The sequence below is a fragment of the Pongo pygmaeus genome, chromosome 16 (assembly GCF_028885625.2).
Source record: "Pongo pygmaeus isolate AG05252 chromosome 16, NHGRI_mPonPyg2-v2.0_pri, whole genome shotgun sequence".
In the NCBI taxonomy this organism is placed as follows: Eukaryota; Metazoa; Chordata; class Mammalia; order Primates; family Hominidae; genus Pongo; species Pongo pygmaeus.
Genome location: NC_072389.2, coordinates 70,032,836 through 70,050,717, shown reverse-complemented (window position 1 = coordinate 70,050,717; position 17,882 = coordinate 70,032,836). Strand labels below are relative to the sequence as shown.

Genomic DNA, 17,882 nt, shown 5'->3' with positions numbered 1-17,882 from the left:
TGTAAAACAACAACAACATAAATAATGGAAAGCCTTTCAGCCGGAACTGCCATCTTCCAGTAATTCGACAAATACAAAGGTTAACAAGAGAGGCACCCAATATATGTTCTCTAGGTCTTTTAGAAAATATGGAGTTGTGGCCGGGTGTGGTGGCTCACGCCTGTAATCCCAACACTTTGGGAGGCTAAGGCGGGGGGATCACGAGTTCGGGAATTTGAGACTAGCCTGACCAACATGGAGAAACCCCATCTCTACTAAAAAAAAAAATACAAAATTAGCCGGGCATGGTGGCGCATGCTTGTAATCCCAGATACTCGGGAGGCTGAGGCAGGAGAATCGCTTGAACCCGGGAGGCGGAGGTTGCGGTGAGCCGAGATTGCACCATTGCACTCCAGCCTGGGCAACAAGAGCGAAACTCCGTCTAAAAAAAAAGAAAAAAAAAAGAAAGAAAAGAAAATATGAAGTTGTTTCTTTGGCCATGTATATGCGAATCTATACAAAAGGTGATATTGTAGACATCAGGGGAATGGGTACTGTTCAAAAAGGAATGCCCCACAAGTGTTACCACGGCTAAACTGGAAGAGTCTACAGTGTCCCCCAGCACGCTGTTGGCATTGCTGTAAACAAACAAGGGCAAGATTCTTGCCAAGAGAATTAATGTGTGTATTCAGCACATTAAGCACTCTAAGAGCCAAGATAGCTTCCTGAAACGTGAAGGAAAAATGATCAGAAAAAGAAAGAAGCCAAAGAGAAAGGCACCTGGGTTCACCTGAAGCAGCAGCCTCTACTCAGAGAAGCATACTTTGTGAGAACCAATGGGAAGGAACCTGAACTGCTGGAACGTCTTCCCTACAAATTCACAGCATAATGGGTGTTAAAAAAAAAATGACCTCAGGACTGTAAAAATATTTCTCTTCATTGAGTAGATGTGTGGTGTCCACTCCCCTAAAAAAATATTTAAAGCAAGGCCTCTCCCTCTCCCTCTCCCTCCCCCTCCCCCTCCCCCTCCCTCTCCCTCTCCCTCCCCTTTCTTCGGTCTCCCTCTCCTTCTTTTTTCGGTCTCCCGCTGTTATCGAAGCTGGACTGTACTGCCATGATCTCGGCTCGCTGCAACCTCCCTGCCTCGGGCTCCTGTGACTCTCCTGCCTCGGCCTGCCGAGTGCCTGGGATTGCAGGCGCGCGCCGCCACGCCTGAATGGTTTTTGTATTTTTGGTGGAGACAGGGTTTCACCGTGTTGACCGGGCTGGTCTCCAGCTCCTGGCCTCGAGTGATCTGCCTGCCTCGGCCTCCCGAGGTGCTGGGATTGCAGACGGAGTCTCGCTAACTCAATGCTCAATGGTGCTCAGGCTGGAGTGCAGTGGTGTGATCTCGGCTCGCTGCAACCTCCACCTACCAGCCTCCTGCCTTGGCCTCTTAAAGTGCTAAGATTACAGCCTCTGCCCCGCCGCCACCCCGTCTAGGAAGTGAGGAGCATCTCTGCCTGGCCGCCCATCATCTGGGATGTGAGGAGCCCCTCTGCCCGGCCGCCCTATCTGGGAGTGAGGAGCGCCTCTGCCCGGCCGCCCATCGTCTGGGATGTGAGGAGCGCCTCTGCCCGGCTGCCACCCCGTCTGGGAGGAAGTGAGGAGCGCCTCTGCCCGGCTGCCCCGTCTGGGAGATGAGGAGCACCTCGGCCCGGCCGCCCCGTCTGGGAGGTGAGGAGCGCCTCTGCCTGGCCGCCACCCCGTCTGGGAGGAAGTGAGGAGCGCCTCTGCCCGGTTGCCCCATCTGGGAAGTGAGGAGCGCCTCTGCCTCGCCGCCACCCCGTCTGGGAAGTGAGGAGAGCCTCTGCCCGGCCGCCACCCCATATGGGAAGTGAGGAGCGCCTCTGCCTCGCCGCCACCCCGTCTGGGAAGCGAGGAGCGCCTCTGCCTGGCCGCCACCCCGTCTGGGAAGTGAGGAGCGCCTCTGCCCGGCTGCCACCCCATATGGGAAGTGAGGAGCGCCTCTGCCCAGCCGCCCCGTCTGGGAGGTGAGGAGTGCCTCTGCCCGGCCGCCCCGTCTGGGAGGTGAGGAGCGCCTCTGCCTGGCCGCCACCCCGTCTGGGAGGAAGTGAGGAGCGCCTCTGCCCAGCTGCCCCATCTGGGAAGTGAGGAGCACCTCTACCCGGCTGCCCACTCTGGGAAGTGAGGAGCGCCTCTGCCCGGCCGCCCACTCTGGGAAGTGAGGAGCGCCTCTGCCTGGCCGCCCACTCAGGGAGGTGAGGAGCGCCTCTGCCCGGCCACCCCGTCTGGGAAGTGAGGAGCGCCTCTGCCCGGCCGCCCACTCTGGGAGGTGAGGAGCGCCTCTGCCTGGCCACTCCGTCTGGGAAGGGAGGAGCGCCTCTGCCCGGCCACCCCGTCTGGGAGGTGAGGAGCGCCTCTGCCCGGCCGCCACCCCGTCTGGGAGGAAGTGAGGAGCACCTCTGCCCGGCCGCCCCGTCTGGGAGGTGAGGAGCGCCTCTGCCCAGCCGCCACCCCGTCTGGGAGGAAGTGAGGAGCACCTCTGCCCGGCCGCCCCGTCTGGGAAGTGAGGAGCGCCTCTGCCCGGCCGCCCCATCTGGGAGGTGAGGAGCGCCTCTGCCCGGCCACCCCGTCTGGGAAGTGAGGAGCGCCTCTGCCCGGCCACCCCGTCTGGGAAGTGAGGAGCGCCTCTGCCCGGCCGCCCCGTCTGGGAGGTGAGAAGTGCCTCTGCCCGGCTGCCACCCCGTCTGGGAGGAAGTGAGGAGCACCTATGCCCGGCTGCCCCATCTGGGAGATGAGGAGCACCTCTGCCCGGCCGCCCCGTCTGGGAGGTGAGGAGCGCCTCTGCCTGGCCGCCACCCCGTCTGGGAGGAAGTGAGGAGCGCCTCTGCCCGGCTGCCCCATCTGGGAAGTGAGGAGCGCCTCTGCCCGGCCGCCACCCCATATGGGAAGTGAGGAGTGCCTCTGCCTGGCCACTCCGTCTGGGAGGTGAGGAGCGCCTCTGCCCGGCCGCCCCGTCTGGGAGGTGAGGAGTGCCTCTGCCCGGCCGTCACCCCGTCTGGGAGGAAGTGAGGAGCACCTCTGCCTGGCTGCCCCGTCTGGGAGATGAGGAGCACCTCTGCCCGGCCGCCCCATCTGGGAGGTGAGGAGTGCCTCTGCCCGGCCGCCACCCCGTCTGGGAGGAAGTGAGGAGCACCTCTGCCCGGCCGCCCCCTCTGGGAAGTGAGGAGCGCCTCTGCCTGGCCGCCACCCCGTCTGGGAGGAAGTGAGGAGCGCCTCTGCCTGGCTGCCCCATCTGGGAAGGGAGGAGCACCTCTGCCCAGCCGCCACACCGTCTGGGAAGTGAGGAGCGCCTCTGCCTGGCCACCCTGTCTAGGAGGTGAGGAGCGCCTCTGCCCGGCCGCCCAATCTGGGAAGTGAGGAGCGCCTCTGCCCGGCCGCCCAGTCTGGGAAGTGAGGAGCGCCTCTGCCCGGCCGCCCTGTCTGGGAGGTGAGGAGCGCCTCTGCCTGGCCGCTACCCCGTCTGGGAGGAAGTGAGGAGCGTCTCTGCCCGGCTGCCCCGTCTGGGAAGTGAGGAGCGCCTCTGCCCGGCCGCCCCGTCTGGGAGGTGAGGAGCGCCTCTACCCGGCTGCCACCCGGTCTGGGACGAAGTGAGGAGCGCCTCTGCCTGGGCGGCCCCGTCTGGGAAGCGAGGAGCGCCTCTGCCCGGCCGCCCTGTCTGGGAGGTGAGGAGCGCCTCTGCCCGGCTGCCCTGTCTGGGAGGTGTACCCAACAGCTCCGAAGAGACAGCGACCATCGGGAGCGGGCCATGAGGACGATGGCGGTTTTGTTGAAAAGAAGAGGGGGGAAGTGTGGGGAAAGGAAGGAGAGATCAGATTGTTGCTGTGTCTGTGTAGAAAGAGGTGGGCATAGGAGACTCCATTTTGTTCTGACTAGGAGAAATTCTTCTGCCTTGGGATGCTGTTGATCTATGGCCTTTCCCCCAGCCCCATGCTCTCTGAAACATATGCTGTGTCAACTCAGGGTTAAATGGATTAAGGGCGGTGCAAGATGTGCTTTGTTAAACAGATGCTTGAAGGCAGCATGCTCTTTAAGAGTCATCACCACTCCCTAATCTCAAGTACCCAGGGGCACAAACACTGCAGAAGGCCGCAGGGTCCTCTGCCTAGGAAAACCAGAGACCTTTGTTCATGTGTTTATCTCCTGACCTTCTCTCCCACTATTATCCTATGACCCTCCCATATCCCCCTCTCCGAGAAACACCCAAGAATCATCAATAAATACTTCATAAATTAAAAAAAAAAAAAAAAAAAAAAAGGAATGAGGAAGGGCACCAACTTCTATTTTTCCAAAAAAAAAAAAAAAAAATATTTAAAGCAAATTTTAATTGTGTCCTAATTCATTATGTAATGTCTTTACAATTCAAATTTAATGTATTTCTTGCTGAAAGATGTGAAGTAGCTTATTGTGCAACAAGTTACTCAACTGGTTAGAAAACAGCCAAATATTATTTATGAAATATTTGTATTGGTTTGAAGACAGTGCCTCTAAATCATCATGGAGGAAATAAAATAATTTACAAAGCAAACAAACAAAAAAGAAAACAAAAGAATGGAGAGTAAGGCCTGGTGCAGTGGCTCATGCCTGTAATCCTAGCACTTTGGGAGGCTGAGGCAGGCACTTCATTTGAGGCCAGGAGTCTGAGATAAGCCTGGCTAACATGGGGAAACTCCATCTCTTCTTGGAGGTTGCAGTGAGCCAAGATCACACCACTACACTCCAGCCTGGGTGAGACAGTGAAACTCCATCTCAAAAAAAAAAAGAATGGAGAGTCAAGGGACTTATATGGTAGTAAGATTTCTACATTCCACTTGAGATACTAATTTTAAGTAAACTGTGAAAAGTTAAATATATATATTGTAATTCCTAGAGAAACCACTAAAAAATTATACAGAGATGAAGAGTGAAGAGTCAAGAGATGACTAGGGAGGTTTGAGCCTAAAAAATTAGGAGGATGGTACTGGGCATGATGGCTCATGCCTGTAGTCCCAGCATTTTGGGAGGCCGAGGTGGGTGGATCACCTGAGGTCAGGAGTTCGAGACCAGCCTGGCCAACATGGTGAAAACCCATCTCTACTAAAAATACAAAAATTAGCTGAGCGTCGTGGCGGGCGCCTGTAATCCCAGCTACTTGGGAGGCTGAGGCAGAAGAATCACTTGAACCCCGTAGGTGGAGGCCATTGTACCCTGGGCAACAGAGTGAGACTCTGTCTTAAAAAAAAAAAAAAAAGAAAATTAGGAGGATGGTAATGTAGGTGTAATGAAGAGAAATAGAGAAGGAAAGAGAAGGAAATTTTTGGTAAAAAATGGTGAATACTCCTTTTTAGACATTTGAATTTAATAAATCAGTTTCTGGTGATGTTCATCGGTGAAACTGTGTTAGGCAAAAGGTCAAGTGTGGAGATAAAGTTCTCGGTATTGTTCACACAAGGTAGACAGCTAAAGACATGAATATATAGGAGAGTACTTACAATAGAAAGCTGCTAAAGTAATAGCTTTTGGAAGTTATGATGTATGAAGGCTATGCAAAGCGGAAGAGTGGCAGATTCTACTAATTTCTTCCCTTTTCCTTTAGTAAGAGCCCCTATTTTATGTGGGGAAGTAATGTATCCAGCTAAAAGGCTAAATTTCTTTGCCTTCCTTGCACACAGGGTAGCCAACAAGATGTAAGCAGAAGTCTTATGGTGTGGCTTCTGGGAAACCTCTCCAAAGGTAACAGACTAAGATGGGAGGCAGGTGCTTTTTCTCTTCTACCTTCCTTTTCTTTCAAGACTGGAAAGTAAATGTGATGGCTGGAGCTACAGAAGCAATTTTACAATAAAGAAGTAACTTTAAGGAGCCTGAAACAGTGATTCCATTGTGATGTCATCATACCAACCCTAGACTAATCTACCTACCTCCAAATTCTCTTATATTAAATCATTATTATAGTTTCATTTCTTCTCCAAGCAGCTAAATGCCATTCCTAACTCAATGTTTCCTCAACTTTCCCCACTATGACACACACAATAAATGAAAAAATATATTGCGGATAAGGCTGTTTGCCTGTGGGAAAGGGAGCAGGGCACCAGCTGCTACAGACCCCATCTAGAGGCTGATAGGACTGAATTGACCAATATTTCAGCATCCTGAACCTCAACAGGAATTTCTGATTAAATGAATACAAGAAGGAAGACAGACTGGCACAAAATAGAGAGAATAACCAGTTATAAAGAGAAATGAGATTTATGACCAAGGCAAGAGAGGAGAGTTTCAAGAATAAAGAAATAAGAGAGCTAATAGAAGTCTAAGAAGGACTGAGAGAAGACTTCTGGAAAACTGGTATGAGAAATATTTCAGTCAAATGGTGGTAGAAGAAATCTGATGACAGGATGTTATTACAATAGTAAGCAGGGGCCAGGCATGGTGGCTCACGCCTGTAATCCCAGCACTTTGGAAGGCCGAGGCGGGGGGATCACCTGAGGTTGCGAGTTCGAGACCAGCCTGACCAACATGGAAAAACCCCATTCTCTACTGAAAATACAAAATTAGCCAGGTGTGGTGGCGCACGCCTGTAATCCCAGCTACTTGGGAGGCTGAGGCAGGAGAATCGCTTGAACCCGGGAGGTAGAGGTTGCAGTGAGCCGAGATCACACCATTGCACTCCAGCCTGGGCAAGAAGAGAGAAACTCTGTCTCAAAAAAGTCTCTGCTCCTCCTGTTCGACAGACAGCCGCATATTCTCTCACATCCTGGCTCACTGCAACCTCTGCCTCCTGGGTTCATGGGATTCTCCTGCCTCAGATGGGATTACAGGCATGTATCACCACACCTGGCTAATTTTTGTGGTAGAGACAGGGTTTCACCATGTTGGCCAGGCTGGTCTCAAACTCCTGGCCTCAAGTGATCCACCTGCTTCAGCTTCCCAAAGTGTTGGGATTACAGGTGTGAGCCACCGTGCCCGTCCATTTGTTCATTTTCAAGTTACCATAGTTAACCAGTGTTGGATCCATGCCGATTCCATGTTTCTTTTCTTTTTTTGAGATGGGGTCTCACTCCGTCACCCAGCCTGGAATGCAGTGGCACAATCATAGCTCACTGTTGCCTCAAACTCCTGGGCTCAAGTGATCCTCCTGCCTTAGCCTCCTGAGTAGCTGGGACTATAGGCACAAGCTACTGCGCCTGGCCCTGATTCCATGGTTTAAGGCATAGATTAAAAAAAATTTTTTTTTGTAGAGATAGGGTCTTGCTATGTTGCCCAGGCTGGTCTCAAACTCCTGGGCTCAAGTGATCCATCTGCATCAGCCTCCCAAAGTGCTGGGATTACAGGCATGAGCCACCATGCCTGGCCTGCATAGATTTTTATAACTTAGGAGCTGATAGGCGGGGCATGGTGGTTCACACCTGTAATCCCAGCACTTTGGGAGGCTGAGGCGGGATGGTCACTTGAAGCCTGGAGTTTGAGACCAGTCTGGGCAACATAGCAAGACTCTGTCTCTATAAAAAATTAGCTGAGTACGGCAGCACATGCCTGTAGTCTCAGCTACTCAGGAGGCCAAGGTAGGAGGATCATTTTAGCTCAAGAGTTTGAGGCTGCAGTGAGAGATGATGTTGTTGCTATACTCCAGGCTGGGTGACACAGCTTGACCCTGTCTCAAAAAAAAAAAAAAAAAAAAGAAAGAAAGAAAGAAAAAAAGAACTGACAGGTCCTAACTGGTCACTAGTTCAACTTAAGAGATGAGGTAACTAAGGCCCAGAAAATTAAGGCATTTTTCCAAGGTCATAATGATAGTGGCAGAGATATAGAAGTCTCCAGAGTTTTACTCCAGTGCTCCTTCCACTATACCATAAATTCTTCCATAAAACACATTTGCCAAAGTAAACTACATCACTGGTATTGGCCTTTGGGTTAGTGCTACTGTTCAAAAAGGAGAACCTATAGCATCTCCTAGAACTCTTACCTAAAGTCAGCCTTGCCTTTCTTTAAAATACCACACAAGCCAGTAAGCAATTTTGTGTCCCTAAAAGTACATAGTCTGCTTTAAGGCTTCTTATACATTTTTTCAGGATCCTAGATTAGAGTTAAGCCTTGTGAACCCAGAATAGACTTGGTTTTTTTTTTTTTTTTTTTTTTTTTTGAGATGGAGTCTCACTCTCTGTCGCCCAGGCTGGAGTGTAGTGGCACACTCTCGGTTCACTGCAACCTCCACCTCCTGGGTTCAAGTGATTCCCCTGCCTCAGCCTCCCAAGTAGCTGGGATTACAGGCTAATTTTTGCATTTTTAGTAGAGACGGGGTTTTGCTATGTTGGCCAGGCTGGTCTCAAACTCCTGACCTCAAGTGATCCGCCCGCCTCGGAGGTACTCAGTATTTTGATTTGAAGTGAGGTGAGATAAAGCAAAATCCGGTGGAACTAGCCCTTACATAGTGCTGAGAATGTCTCAAAAACAAACAAAAAAATTCTAGGTTACACTTGGGTCTTCTTAACAGTCCCATGGTTGAATCTAGTCAAGTAGGATCTTTGCAGTGCTTACTGAATTATCAACAGCCTAAAAAGAAATGGAATCTGCAGGAATTTAAAAATGCATCCAAGGTTTAAAGGGAGTGACAGGGAGAGAAGAGGAAAGAAAGAAGTAACACTGTAGGACAAGTAGGCAAAGAAACTAGGAATAATTGAGGCCATGACTCCTACACCTGTTCTCAGCAAGGTGGCTCAGTTCTACAGGGACCTCAGTGTCCTCCATTCCCCTCAGAGGCCAAGCATTCACAGCTTCTCTCTGAGCTATAAGGACTTTTCTGTTTGAAGACAGTGTAGTTTGCTGGACAAAGAGACAGACAGAAGTACAAAATGTCGAGAGGCAGACAAAAAAACCTAGAAGTCTGGAAGAATTTTTTAAAAAGTATCTGTATGTAGTTCTTATGATTAACTTGAGGACTGACTCGGTATCCTGGATCTTACAGATCTTCAGAGAATGATCTTTGCAGGAAATCTCTGTTACCTGAAGATGAAAAGGAATATGAACCAACTCTGATCCCAATTCAGACCTCGCCAACTGACAGTTCAGGTGAAGGCCCTCTGGGGTGACCAGAAAGCAAAGAAAAGATGAGTATATTATTGCAGAACAGTTCTCTTTCCCTTGGGATGAAAGAAAAAATAAAGAAGAGAGCTAAGCCTCGAAATACAGTAAGTGGGAGAAAACCTGGTATTAAAAGTAGGATTAAAAATCTTACAGATTTAGACAACGAGACTGATCTCAAACCTGGTGAAAGCAGTATTTATTCTGAGTTGCAGAGAAGATTTAGAATTTTGGAAAGTACTTCGACACCATTCCTAAGTTCAAGCAATATTTTAATATCCTCTCTCTCTCTCTCTCTCTCTCTCTATATATATATATATATATTTTTTTTTTTTTTTTTTGAGATGGAGTCTGGCTCTGTTGCCCAGGCTGGAGTGCAGTGGTGCAATCAATCTCAGCTCACTGCAAGGTCTGCCTCCTGGGTTCACGCCATTCTCCTGCCTCAGCCTCCCGAGTAGCTGGGACTATAGGCGCCCGCCACTATGCCAGGCTAATTTTTGTATTTTTAGTAGAGACAGGGTTTCACCATGTCAGCCAGGATGGTCTCGATCTCCTGACCTAATGATCCGCCTGCCTCAGCCTCCCAAAGTGCTGGGATTACAGGCTTGAGCCACCGCACCTGGCTCCTCTAGATATATATTAAGATAGATCCAGAAATGACAATGACATAGATGCAAGCATTCCTTCATTCAAATATATTTTTCTTTTTTTTGAGACAGCCTTGCTCTGTTGCCTGGGCCAGAGTGCAATGGTGCGATCTCGGCTCACTGCAACCTCCACCTCCGAGGTTCAAGTGATTCTCCTGTCTCTGCCTCCCACGTAGCTGGGATTACAGGTGCACGCCACCACACCCAGCTTTTTTTTTGTATTTTTAGTAGAGATAGGGTTTCACCATGTGGGCCAGGCTGGTCTTGAACTCCTAACCTCAGGTGATAAACCGCACCTGGCCTCAAACAAGTATTTTTGACAGTCTACTACTATAGGTGTCAGTTGCCACCTATGTTAAGTACCTTGGATACAATGATGAGCAAAACAGACCGCCTGATCTCAGAACTTCTAACACAGTAGAAGAGATACACATTAATAGAAAAATCATAAAATGATAAACAAAGTTACAAACTGCGATGTGTGCTATGAAATAAAGTACAGAGTACCTTAAGAGTACATACTGGGCTGGGCGTGGTAGCTCACACCTGTAATCCCAGCACTTTGGGAGGCTGAGGCAGGTAGATCACAAGGTCAGGAGTTCAAGACCAGCCTGGCCAGCATGGTGAAACCCCGTCTCTACTAAAAATACAAAAATGGGCCAGGCATGGTGGTATGCGCCTACTAGTCCCAGCTACTCAGGAGGCTGAGAGAGGAGAATCGCTTGAACCTGGGAGGCAGAGGTTGCAGTGAGCCAAGATCGCACCACTGTACTCCAGCCTAGGTGACAGGGTGAGACTCCATCTCAAAAAAAAAAAAAAAAAAAAGTGTACATAACGGGGAACTTGGTAATAATAGGCTGCCTGTGACAACCTGACGGAGAGTCTTTCAGAGCAAATGATTTACAAAAAATAAAAAAAAAAGTATGTGTTAATTTTGCCCTGGCAGGAAGGGATCCTCAGATAAAAAGGTATTCATTGTCCTCAGAAGAATGAAAGCATTAGCCTCACTCTCTCAAAGTTTTTGTTAGGTTCACATAAAAAAAGCATCTTGTTCTTGGAAAAGAGTCACCATCATAAAGACAAGCAGAACAAATAGGCAGGAAATCGATTTATTCTATCTTCAATATACTAAGGCAAGAGGCCTTGAAGGTCGCTTGGTGGCACAGAGATATGGTCCGGATATGTCTGTCATTCCAACAGACTCTGTGACTGTTCAGACATTTGTCCATAAGCAGATGACATTTTAAAAATCAGATAGCCACTTTGTGATTTTCAGATTGTATATTGTATACACATATCCGGAGTCAACCTCTAGAGTTAAACTCTCTCTCTACCTTCTCTGCATCAGCTTCTACCACTCAGGCACACAATAAAACCTCATTAGCAATGTTATTCTGAAAGCTGAAGATGTATTACATTCCTAATGATGACACAGACAAGAATACAGAGTTCTTAACCTGTAACACATCAGCACCTATTACACGGTAAACTTTAAATAAATACTGAATGACAACAAAATATTCAGGGGAACAGATTTTGTTAGAATGACCAGAATGAAATGCCTGAATTTCTAGGGGCAGACTGACAAAATAACTCTGTGATAATCAGAGATGATTAGCTGTGCTCCTCTGGGCCTCTAAACTCCTCAGAGTGAGGACAGTTTGAAAGTCTGGTTACTGATGCAGAGACATGATGGGACTGAGGCCCAGACTCTCTAACCACATATACTCTGACAAGGATTTGGATTCTTCATAAAAAGAATATGCAAAAATCAAATTGCCACCAGATGTTACCAAAATATCTGAAATACCCCATTAAGTCCCTTTACACTTCCTTCCATTTTTTCAGGTTCATAAATTTCCAAAACAGAATAGATTCCGTTCTCAGGGGCAAGTGGAACATGCAAGAAGTCTGGATGCCTTGGGCAGCAGCAACCTACAGTGAGCCAACTGCTTAGTGGATGCCTGAAAACAAGACCATCTAAACATTTCCCTGTTGCCTCAGCCTATAAAATCTGTACCAAGTGACAGATACATGAAGTAGTGTGGGTGGCTGGGCAATGAGGCAATCAGTGGGAAGAGTGAACTGGCTGTACCTATAGGTGTTAAAAAAGGCAAGAGCTGCATATGCAATGAGCCAACATTAAGTGAATTTAAGAGTGACTATTCTCCATTCTCTTGACTCCCTCAGCTGCCCTTTTATTAATTTTTCTCTTCAGGCCTGACCTCAAATTTAATTTATAATCTAACTCTCCCATATAAAATATGGAGAGTACAGATACAGTTTGAATTGCCTGGCCAACACTTATCACATGACTGCTTAAGTACCAGGATCAACACTGTTGAATAGCTATGAAGGGAAGAATCTCTAGAAGCTGGGAAATTTTGCTAAGTCTGCTAAAATCCTCTGTGTGGGTATCTCCCGCAGACTGTGGACAATTGAGACTCTAATAACCACTTGGCAATATTTACAACAATAAGCCCCTGGTGGCTCCCCTGCAGAAGCAGGTTGAGAAGGGAGGGGAAAGCCACATATCACACTTACCATCTTCCGTTTCCTGCCACACGATGCCTTCAAGGTTGACGCTAGTTCCAGGTTCACAGGGGCCCAAGCACTCAGGCTCTGTGGCTAGAGCCACATCACATGTGTTGACCCCAACTGATCGGGTACGAACCATGATCTGCTCACAAGGAGATGAGATGTCATTGTTGACCACTGGCACCAAAAGGTGTATTGGCAGCACTGCTGGTGTGGAAACAGGGGACTCCATCTGTGGAGGGAAGAAAAAGTAGTAGCTGAGTTGCAGGGAGAACATTTAGAGGAAATACCTTTTCTGTATTTAATCTAGTCCTATATCTATTCCTGCCAGAGTGCAGACGGCTATAAATAAGACTTTGGTTCTTCCTTTCAAGTTCTGGCTTATGATACCACTACAAATCTGGTGGTTTAGATGAGAGCATCCTGTGCTAAGAGAAACTCTTATTAAGGAGCGTATAATGATCTTATTAATGATTCTTATTAATGATCTTCCTCATAAACTGCACTTGGCTAAAATTGTTTTTTAAAAAGTTCTATTTTTTCCTCATCTCATTAAAAAGTCTCTAATGAAAGAGAATCAGGGCCAGATTTCAATAGTAACAGAGCACATAGACTGATGAGAAAGACAAGGCCCAGCATCTGAGGTATGTTCTGCTACCACCACTATGCTTCCTACCAATCTATCATTTAGCAAACAGTACATTAGTCTGGCATAAAATCCATGAATTTGGGTGGGGATAAAGAGAGGAAGAAATAGCCAAATCCTAGGAATGCCATGATTCCTAATGATCCTAGGTGCTTTAATACATCTCTGGCTAGAAGGAATAAAGTTATAGCAGGGCTGGGATTAACCTGGTGGGAATTTCTAACCCTTAGAGACTGTTAACAGTGGTTATTTAATGAGAATGGCATCTTGGAATATAATTCTAACATCAAATTTATCTATAAGAAACAGGAGGTGCTGTTGCCACCCAGAAGCCTAAGAAACAGGAGGTGCTGTTGCCACCCAGAAGCCAATCAACAGCAGTCTGAAGATATAGTTGATTATGTACACATAGATAGAAATAGTCAAACACGGCTAGGCGCAGTGGCTCACACTTGTAATCCCAGCACTTTGGGAGGCCAAGGTGGGCAGATCACCTGAAGTCAGGAGTTCGAGACCAGCCTGACTAACATGGTGAAACCCCATCTCTACTAAAAATACAAAAATTAGCCGGGCGTAGTGGTGGGCGCCTGTAATCCCAGCTATCCAGGAGGCTGAGGCAGGAGAATCGCTTGAACCTGGGAGGCGGAGGTTGCAGTGAGCCGAGATTGCACCATTGCATTCCAGCCTGGGTGGTGACAGAGCGAGACTCCGTCTCAAAAAAAAAAAAAAGAAAGAAAGAAGCAATTTGCCTCCAAAACCAGAAACTAGAACCTCTCACAAGAATGTAATTAGTTAGGTTCCAAGAAGAATGCAACACATCTAGACAACATAAAAGTTGCAATGGGTCAGGTGCAATGGCTCATGCCTGTAGTCCCAATGTTTTGGGAGGCCTATGGAGGAAGATCACGTGTAGCCAGGAGTTCAAGACTAGCCTGGGTAACATAGCAAGACCCCACCTCTATAAAAAACAAAAATAAAAAAGGTATCTGTGTGTGGTGGCACATGCCTGTACTCTCAGCTACTCCAGAAGCTGAGGTGGGAGGACCACTTGAGCCCAGGAGATTGAGGCTACAATGAGCTATGATTGCACCACTGTACTCCAGTCTGGGTGACAGAGTGAAATGCTATCTCAAAAAAAAAAAAAAAAAAAAAAAAAGAATGAAGTGGGTGGTGATCCTTTAACTCTTTAAATCCCAGAATTTATGAGGCTGACAAAGTCTATTATACTCGAGTGATTGATGCCCCAATCCTGAATAAGCATAATGTCTTGCATATGCAGACACTCAATGCATACACTGGCTTATTTCCTCCGAAGATTAAGTATGATACTAATCAGCAGACCTAGAAAATGAGAGTCAAAGATTGGGACTTTCCCAATCCTTGGGACTCTTCCCTTTGTGAGGACTTCTTAGTCCAGGTCCTTTAACAGAGAGACTTCTTAGTCTAGGTCCTTTAATAGACTTCTTAGTCTAGTCCTTTAATAGAGACATTCAGAGAAGATCATAGATGCATCCATAATCCAAGCTTCTAAATAGCTCTGCAACAAAACTCTGATTCTGGAATAATTTACTACATGACTATCACTCTATCTATAATCCATTTCCCTCCCACAACACACACAGAGACAAACAACTTCCTGGCCTTGAAAACTAGCCTATAGGCTGAGGTCTGGGTACCGGATCCATTCTCCACAGTTGGCTCTGACTTCTTGGCTTAGAAAGTCATCACTACTTGTAGATCATCATTGTAAGTCCACAGAATGTTCATACACTGATTCTGATTAATTCTGGTCCCTGAAGAGCTGCCAAAACATCCTTATCTGCTTGTCTCACACACACACCCCTTGTACTTCCCTAACTCCACCTTTTTCATGAAATGAAATGGAAGTGGAAGCCTGTATAATGAATCATCTACATTTATGATAAATGCCAAAAGGCATATTTGCTCTCTTGAAAACTGGGCATTTATAATTTAACTTCCCAACCTTCTTGGTATGTGGTAGATCCTGTAAAGATCTTTAAAATTTACATGCACAGAAGTGAAGGTAAAAACAACACAGAAAAAGTAAACTGGAGCCTCCCTACTCACTCCTCTGCAGTTCTGGAAGAAACTCTTGAGAGTCACTAGAGAGGGAAAGTTAGAGACAGAATATACAGATCATCTTTACTCTTGGCCTCACCTCTGTTTATCTATTCTTTCTCTTGGGGAAGAACCGTGACAGAAGCAGTTTCACAGCCTATATGTGTACTTCGTTTGCTTAGGGTTTGTTCCCTTTTCTATACTTTCTTCTACTCACAAGAGAAATTCCTGCAAGGTCCAACTGGACACAGACATTGGCCTAAACCTTCCAGGTCACTCCTGTGAACTTTCTGATTGCCTTGCTTGCACATGTCCTATTGTCAACCTGTTCCACAGCTCAGGCAGCAACCCTAGGCACAGAAGGAAGTTTACCCCAGGGAGACACCTATACACTCTTTCTCTCAGCCACTGAGGACAGCTCTTTTCTGGAAGTAGTTTAATTTCCTGCTAGGTTATTCAGTGCTCCTGGCAGCCTAGGAGAAAGATATGCTAATACATTCTAGATAAAGTGAAGTCCCCAATTTTGCACCAAGAAATCCAGAAAACAACACCTAGAATGTAGGTTGGAAACATCATGTTGCATTCAAGCAGTCTGCCAAATTATACCCTGCTATACAATAAGTGAAGAGAAGAAACTTCAGCTGAACTGATCACTAAGAATAACAGAACAGACTCATACACATGAGGAACTCATTAACAAGTATGCATCAAACTACCCTTACTGATTAGAGTTACTAGGCAGAGTTTGGCATCTCTGTTGTATGAAGATGACTTTATTTAATTACTTAGTTAATTAAAAGAGATGTTCAGGGATGGGGAGAAGTGATGAAATCCACCTATGGGTTTGAACTATTCATTTTCCGTTTACTTTGCAACAGAAATCTAAGGAGAGATCACAGAGCAGCACAATAGTCTTTAATTACAGCTCCAGCTCTGTTAATTACCATTTGGTCACATCTATAATCTAACATTAAGCCATAGTGCATAATAAGCTCTGTGATATTCATCTAATAACCTATGTGGCTTTACAGGATTTCATATTCTATTATTCACTAAAACAAAGATAGCTTCATTTATCACTTTCCAGGAGAAGATAACAATCAGAAAAAGGGGGCTGGATGCAATGGCTCAAGCCTGTAGTCCCAGCACTTTGGGAGGCCAAGGCAGGAGGAGTGCTTGAGTCCAGGAGTTTGAGACCAGCCAGGGCAACATTGTGAGATCCTGTCTTTACAAAAAATGAAAAACAAAAACAAAAACAAAAAAAAACTAGCTGGGTGTGTTGGCACACACCTGTAGTCCTAGCTACTTGGGAGGCTGAGGTAGGAGTGACATGGGTGTGCCGGGTAGAGAAGAACGTGGTCCCTTTAAATGATACGGAAAGGGGTAAGGGAAGTGCTGGGTAGAGGCGGGCATGGTCCTGGCTAGGGCTCCATGTGGGGCCTGTGTCCACGGACCTAGGTAGATAGGCATTTTTGTTTTCCCGCCCAAATGTTGGATTTCCCAAGACCACCCTGGCCTGCCACGGCCCCTCCCTGTGCCTATAAAAACTCCCCAGACCCTAGCAGGCAGACACACAAGCGGCTGGACTTCTAGAGGAACACATTGGCAGAAGAAGACACAGCGGTTGGACCTCAAGAGGGCGTTGAGAGGAACATGCCGGCAGAAGAGCACACGACGGCGGAAGAGCACATGACAGATGCCGGCAGGCGTGGAACGAAGCAGAGTTTGGCCGGGGCATTTGGAGAAGAGCCTGGGCCGCTGAGTAGCTGAACTCCAGGGGAAAACCATCTCCCTTCTGGCTCCCCAATCTGCTGAGCATTACTTCCACTCAATAAAACCTTACACTCATTCTCCAAGCCCACACGTGATCCAATTCTTCCAGTACACCAAGACAAGAACCTTGGGATACAGAAAGCCCTCTGTTCTTGTGATAAGGCAGGGGTTTAATTGAGCTAACACAAGTCGCCTAAGGACAGCTAAACTAAAAGAGCACCCTGTAACACACACCCACTGGGGCTTCAGATGTAAGCATTCACCCCTAGACACTGCAGGGGTTGGAGCCCCACAGCCTGCCCCTCTGTATGCTACCTTACAGGTCTGAGCAGTAGGGCAGTGAAGAAGTGAGCCACACTCCCATTGCACGCCCTGTGAGGGGGACAAGGGAACTTTTCCCATTTCAGGAGGAAAGTTTAGTACCGGGGGTGAAGGCTGCAGTCAACTGTGATCATACCACTCTACTCCAGCCTGTGCAACAGAGCAAAATCCTGTCTCAAAAAAGGAGAAAAAAAATCAGAAGAGGACTCATTTTGCCATCTTTCTCATATACCTAAAATATAAGAGCAGGGATTGTCAGGAGATTGGGGCCAAGAGGGAAAATAAGGAATAGGAATATTAAAAAGTTAAGGTCATTAGATGCCTTAATAACTACACCAACAAAAGTTAAGCTAACTCTGTCTTTGAAATGCTAAGAAGTGCCATCATGGCTCCTAGGGCTTAGCTTACTGGGGAGGTAAACAACAAAACAAAAGCTTGAAAAGAGACTTATAGAGAATTTAAAGAGGAGATCTCTGGAGTTTCCCAACACTTTATGTCCTTTATCTTTTAATACTTTTTGTTTGTTTGTTTGTTTTTTGAGACGGAATTTCACTCTTGTTGCCCAGACTGGAGTGCAATGGCGTGATCTCAGCTCACTGCAACCTCTGCCTCCCAGGTTCGGGCGATTCTCCTGCCTCAGCCTCCCAAGTAGCTGGGATTACAGGCTCCCGCCACCATGTCCGGCTAATTTTTGTATTTTTAGTAGAGACTGGGTTTCGTCATGTTGGCCAGGCTGGTCTCGAACTCCTGACCTCAGGTGATCCAACCACCACAGCATCCCA

At 47.4% G+C, this 17,882-nt stretch overlaps 1 protein-coding gene and 1 long non-coding RNA gene across 4 annotated transcripts in view; one reads left to right on the top strand and one right to left on the bottom strand.

Annotated features, from left to right (window-relative positions):
• ZNF609 (zinc finger protein 609) overlaps window positions 1-17,882 on the bottom strand; it is a 229,812-nt gene that overhangs the window by 56,578 nt on the left and 155,352 nt on the right. For all 3 annotated transcript variants that reach the window (XM_054450150.2, XM_054450154.2, XM_063652277.1), the window contains exon 3: window positions 12,288-12,513. In XM_054450150.2, coding sequence (XP_054306125.1) covers window positions 12,288-12,513 — 226 coding nt within the window. The remainder of the gene's footprint in view (window positions 1-12,287; window positions 12,514-17,882) is intronic.
• Window positions 1-17,882, top strand: part of LOC129013653 (uncharacterized) — a 49,771-nt gene that overhangs the window by 2,798 nt on the left and 29,091 nt on the right. The window contains exons 2-3 of the long non-coding RNA XR_008494050.1: window positions 5,694-5,754; window positions 8,981-9,203. This is a non-coding gene — a long non-coding RNA (uncharacterized LOC129013653). The remainder of the gene's footprint in view (window positions 1-5,693; window positions 5,755-8,980; window positions 9,204-17,882) is intronic.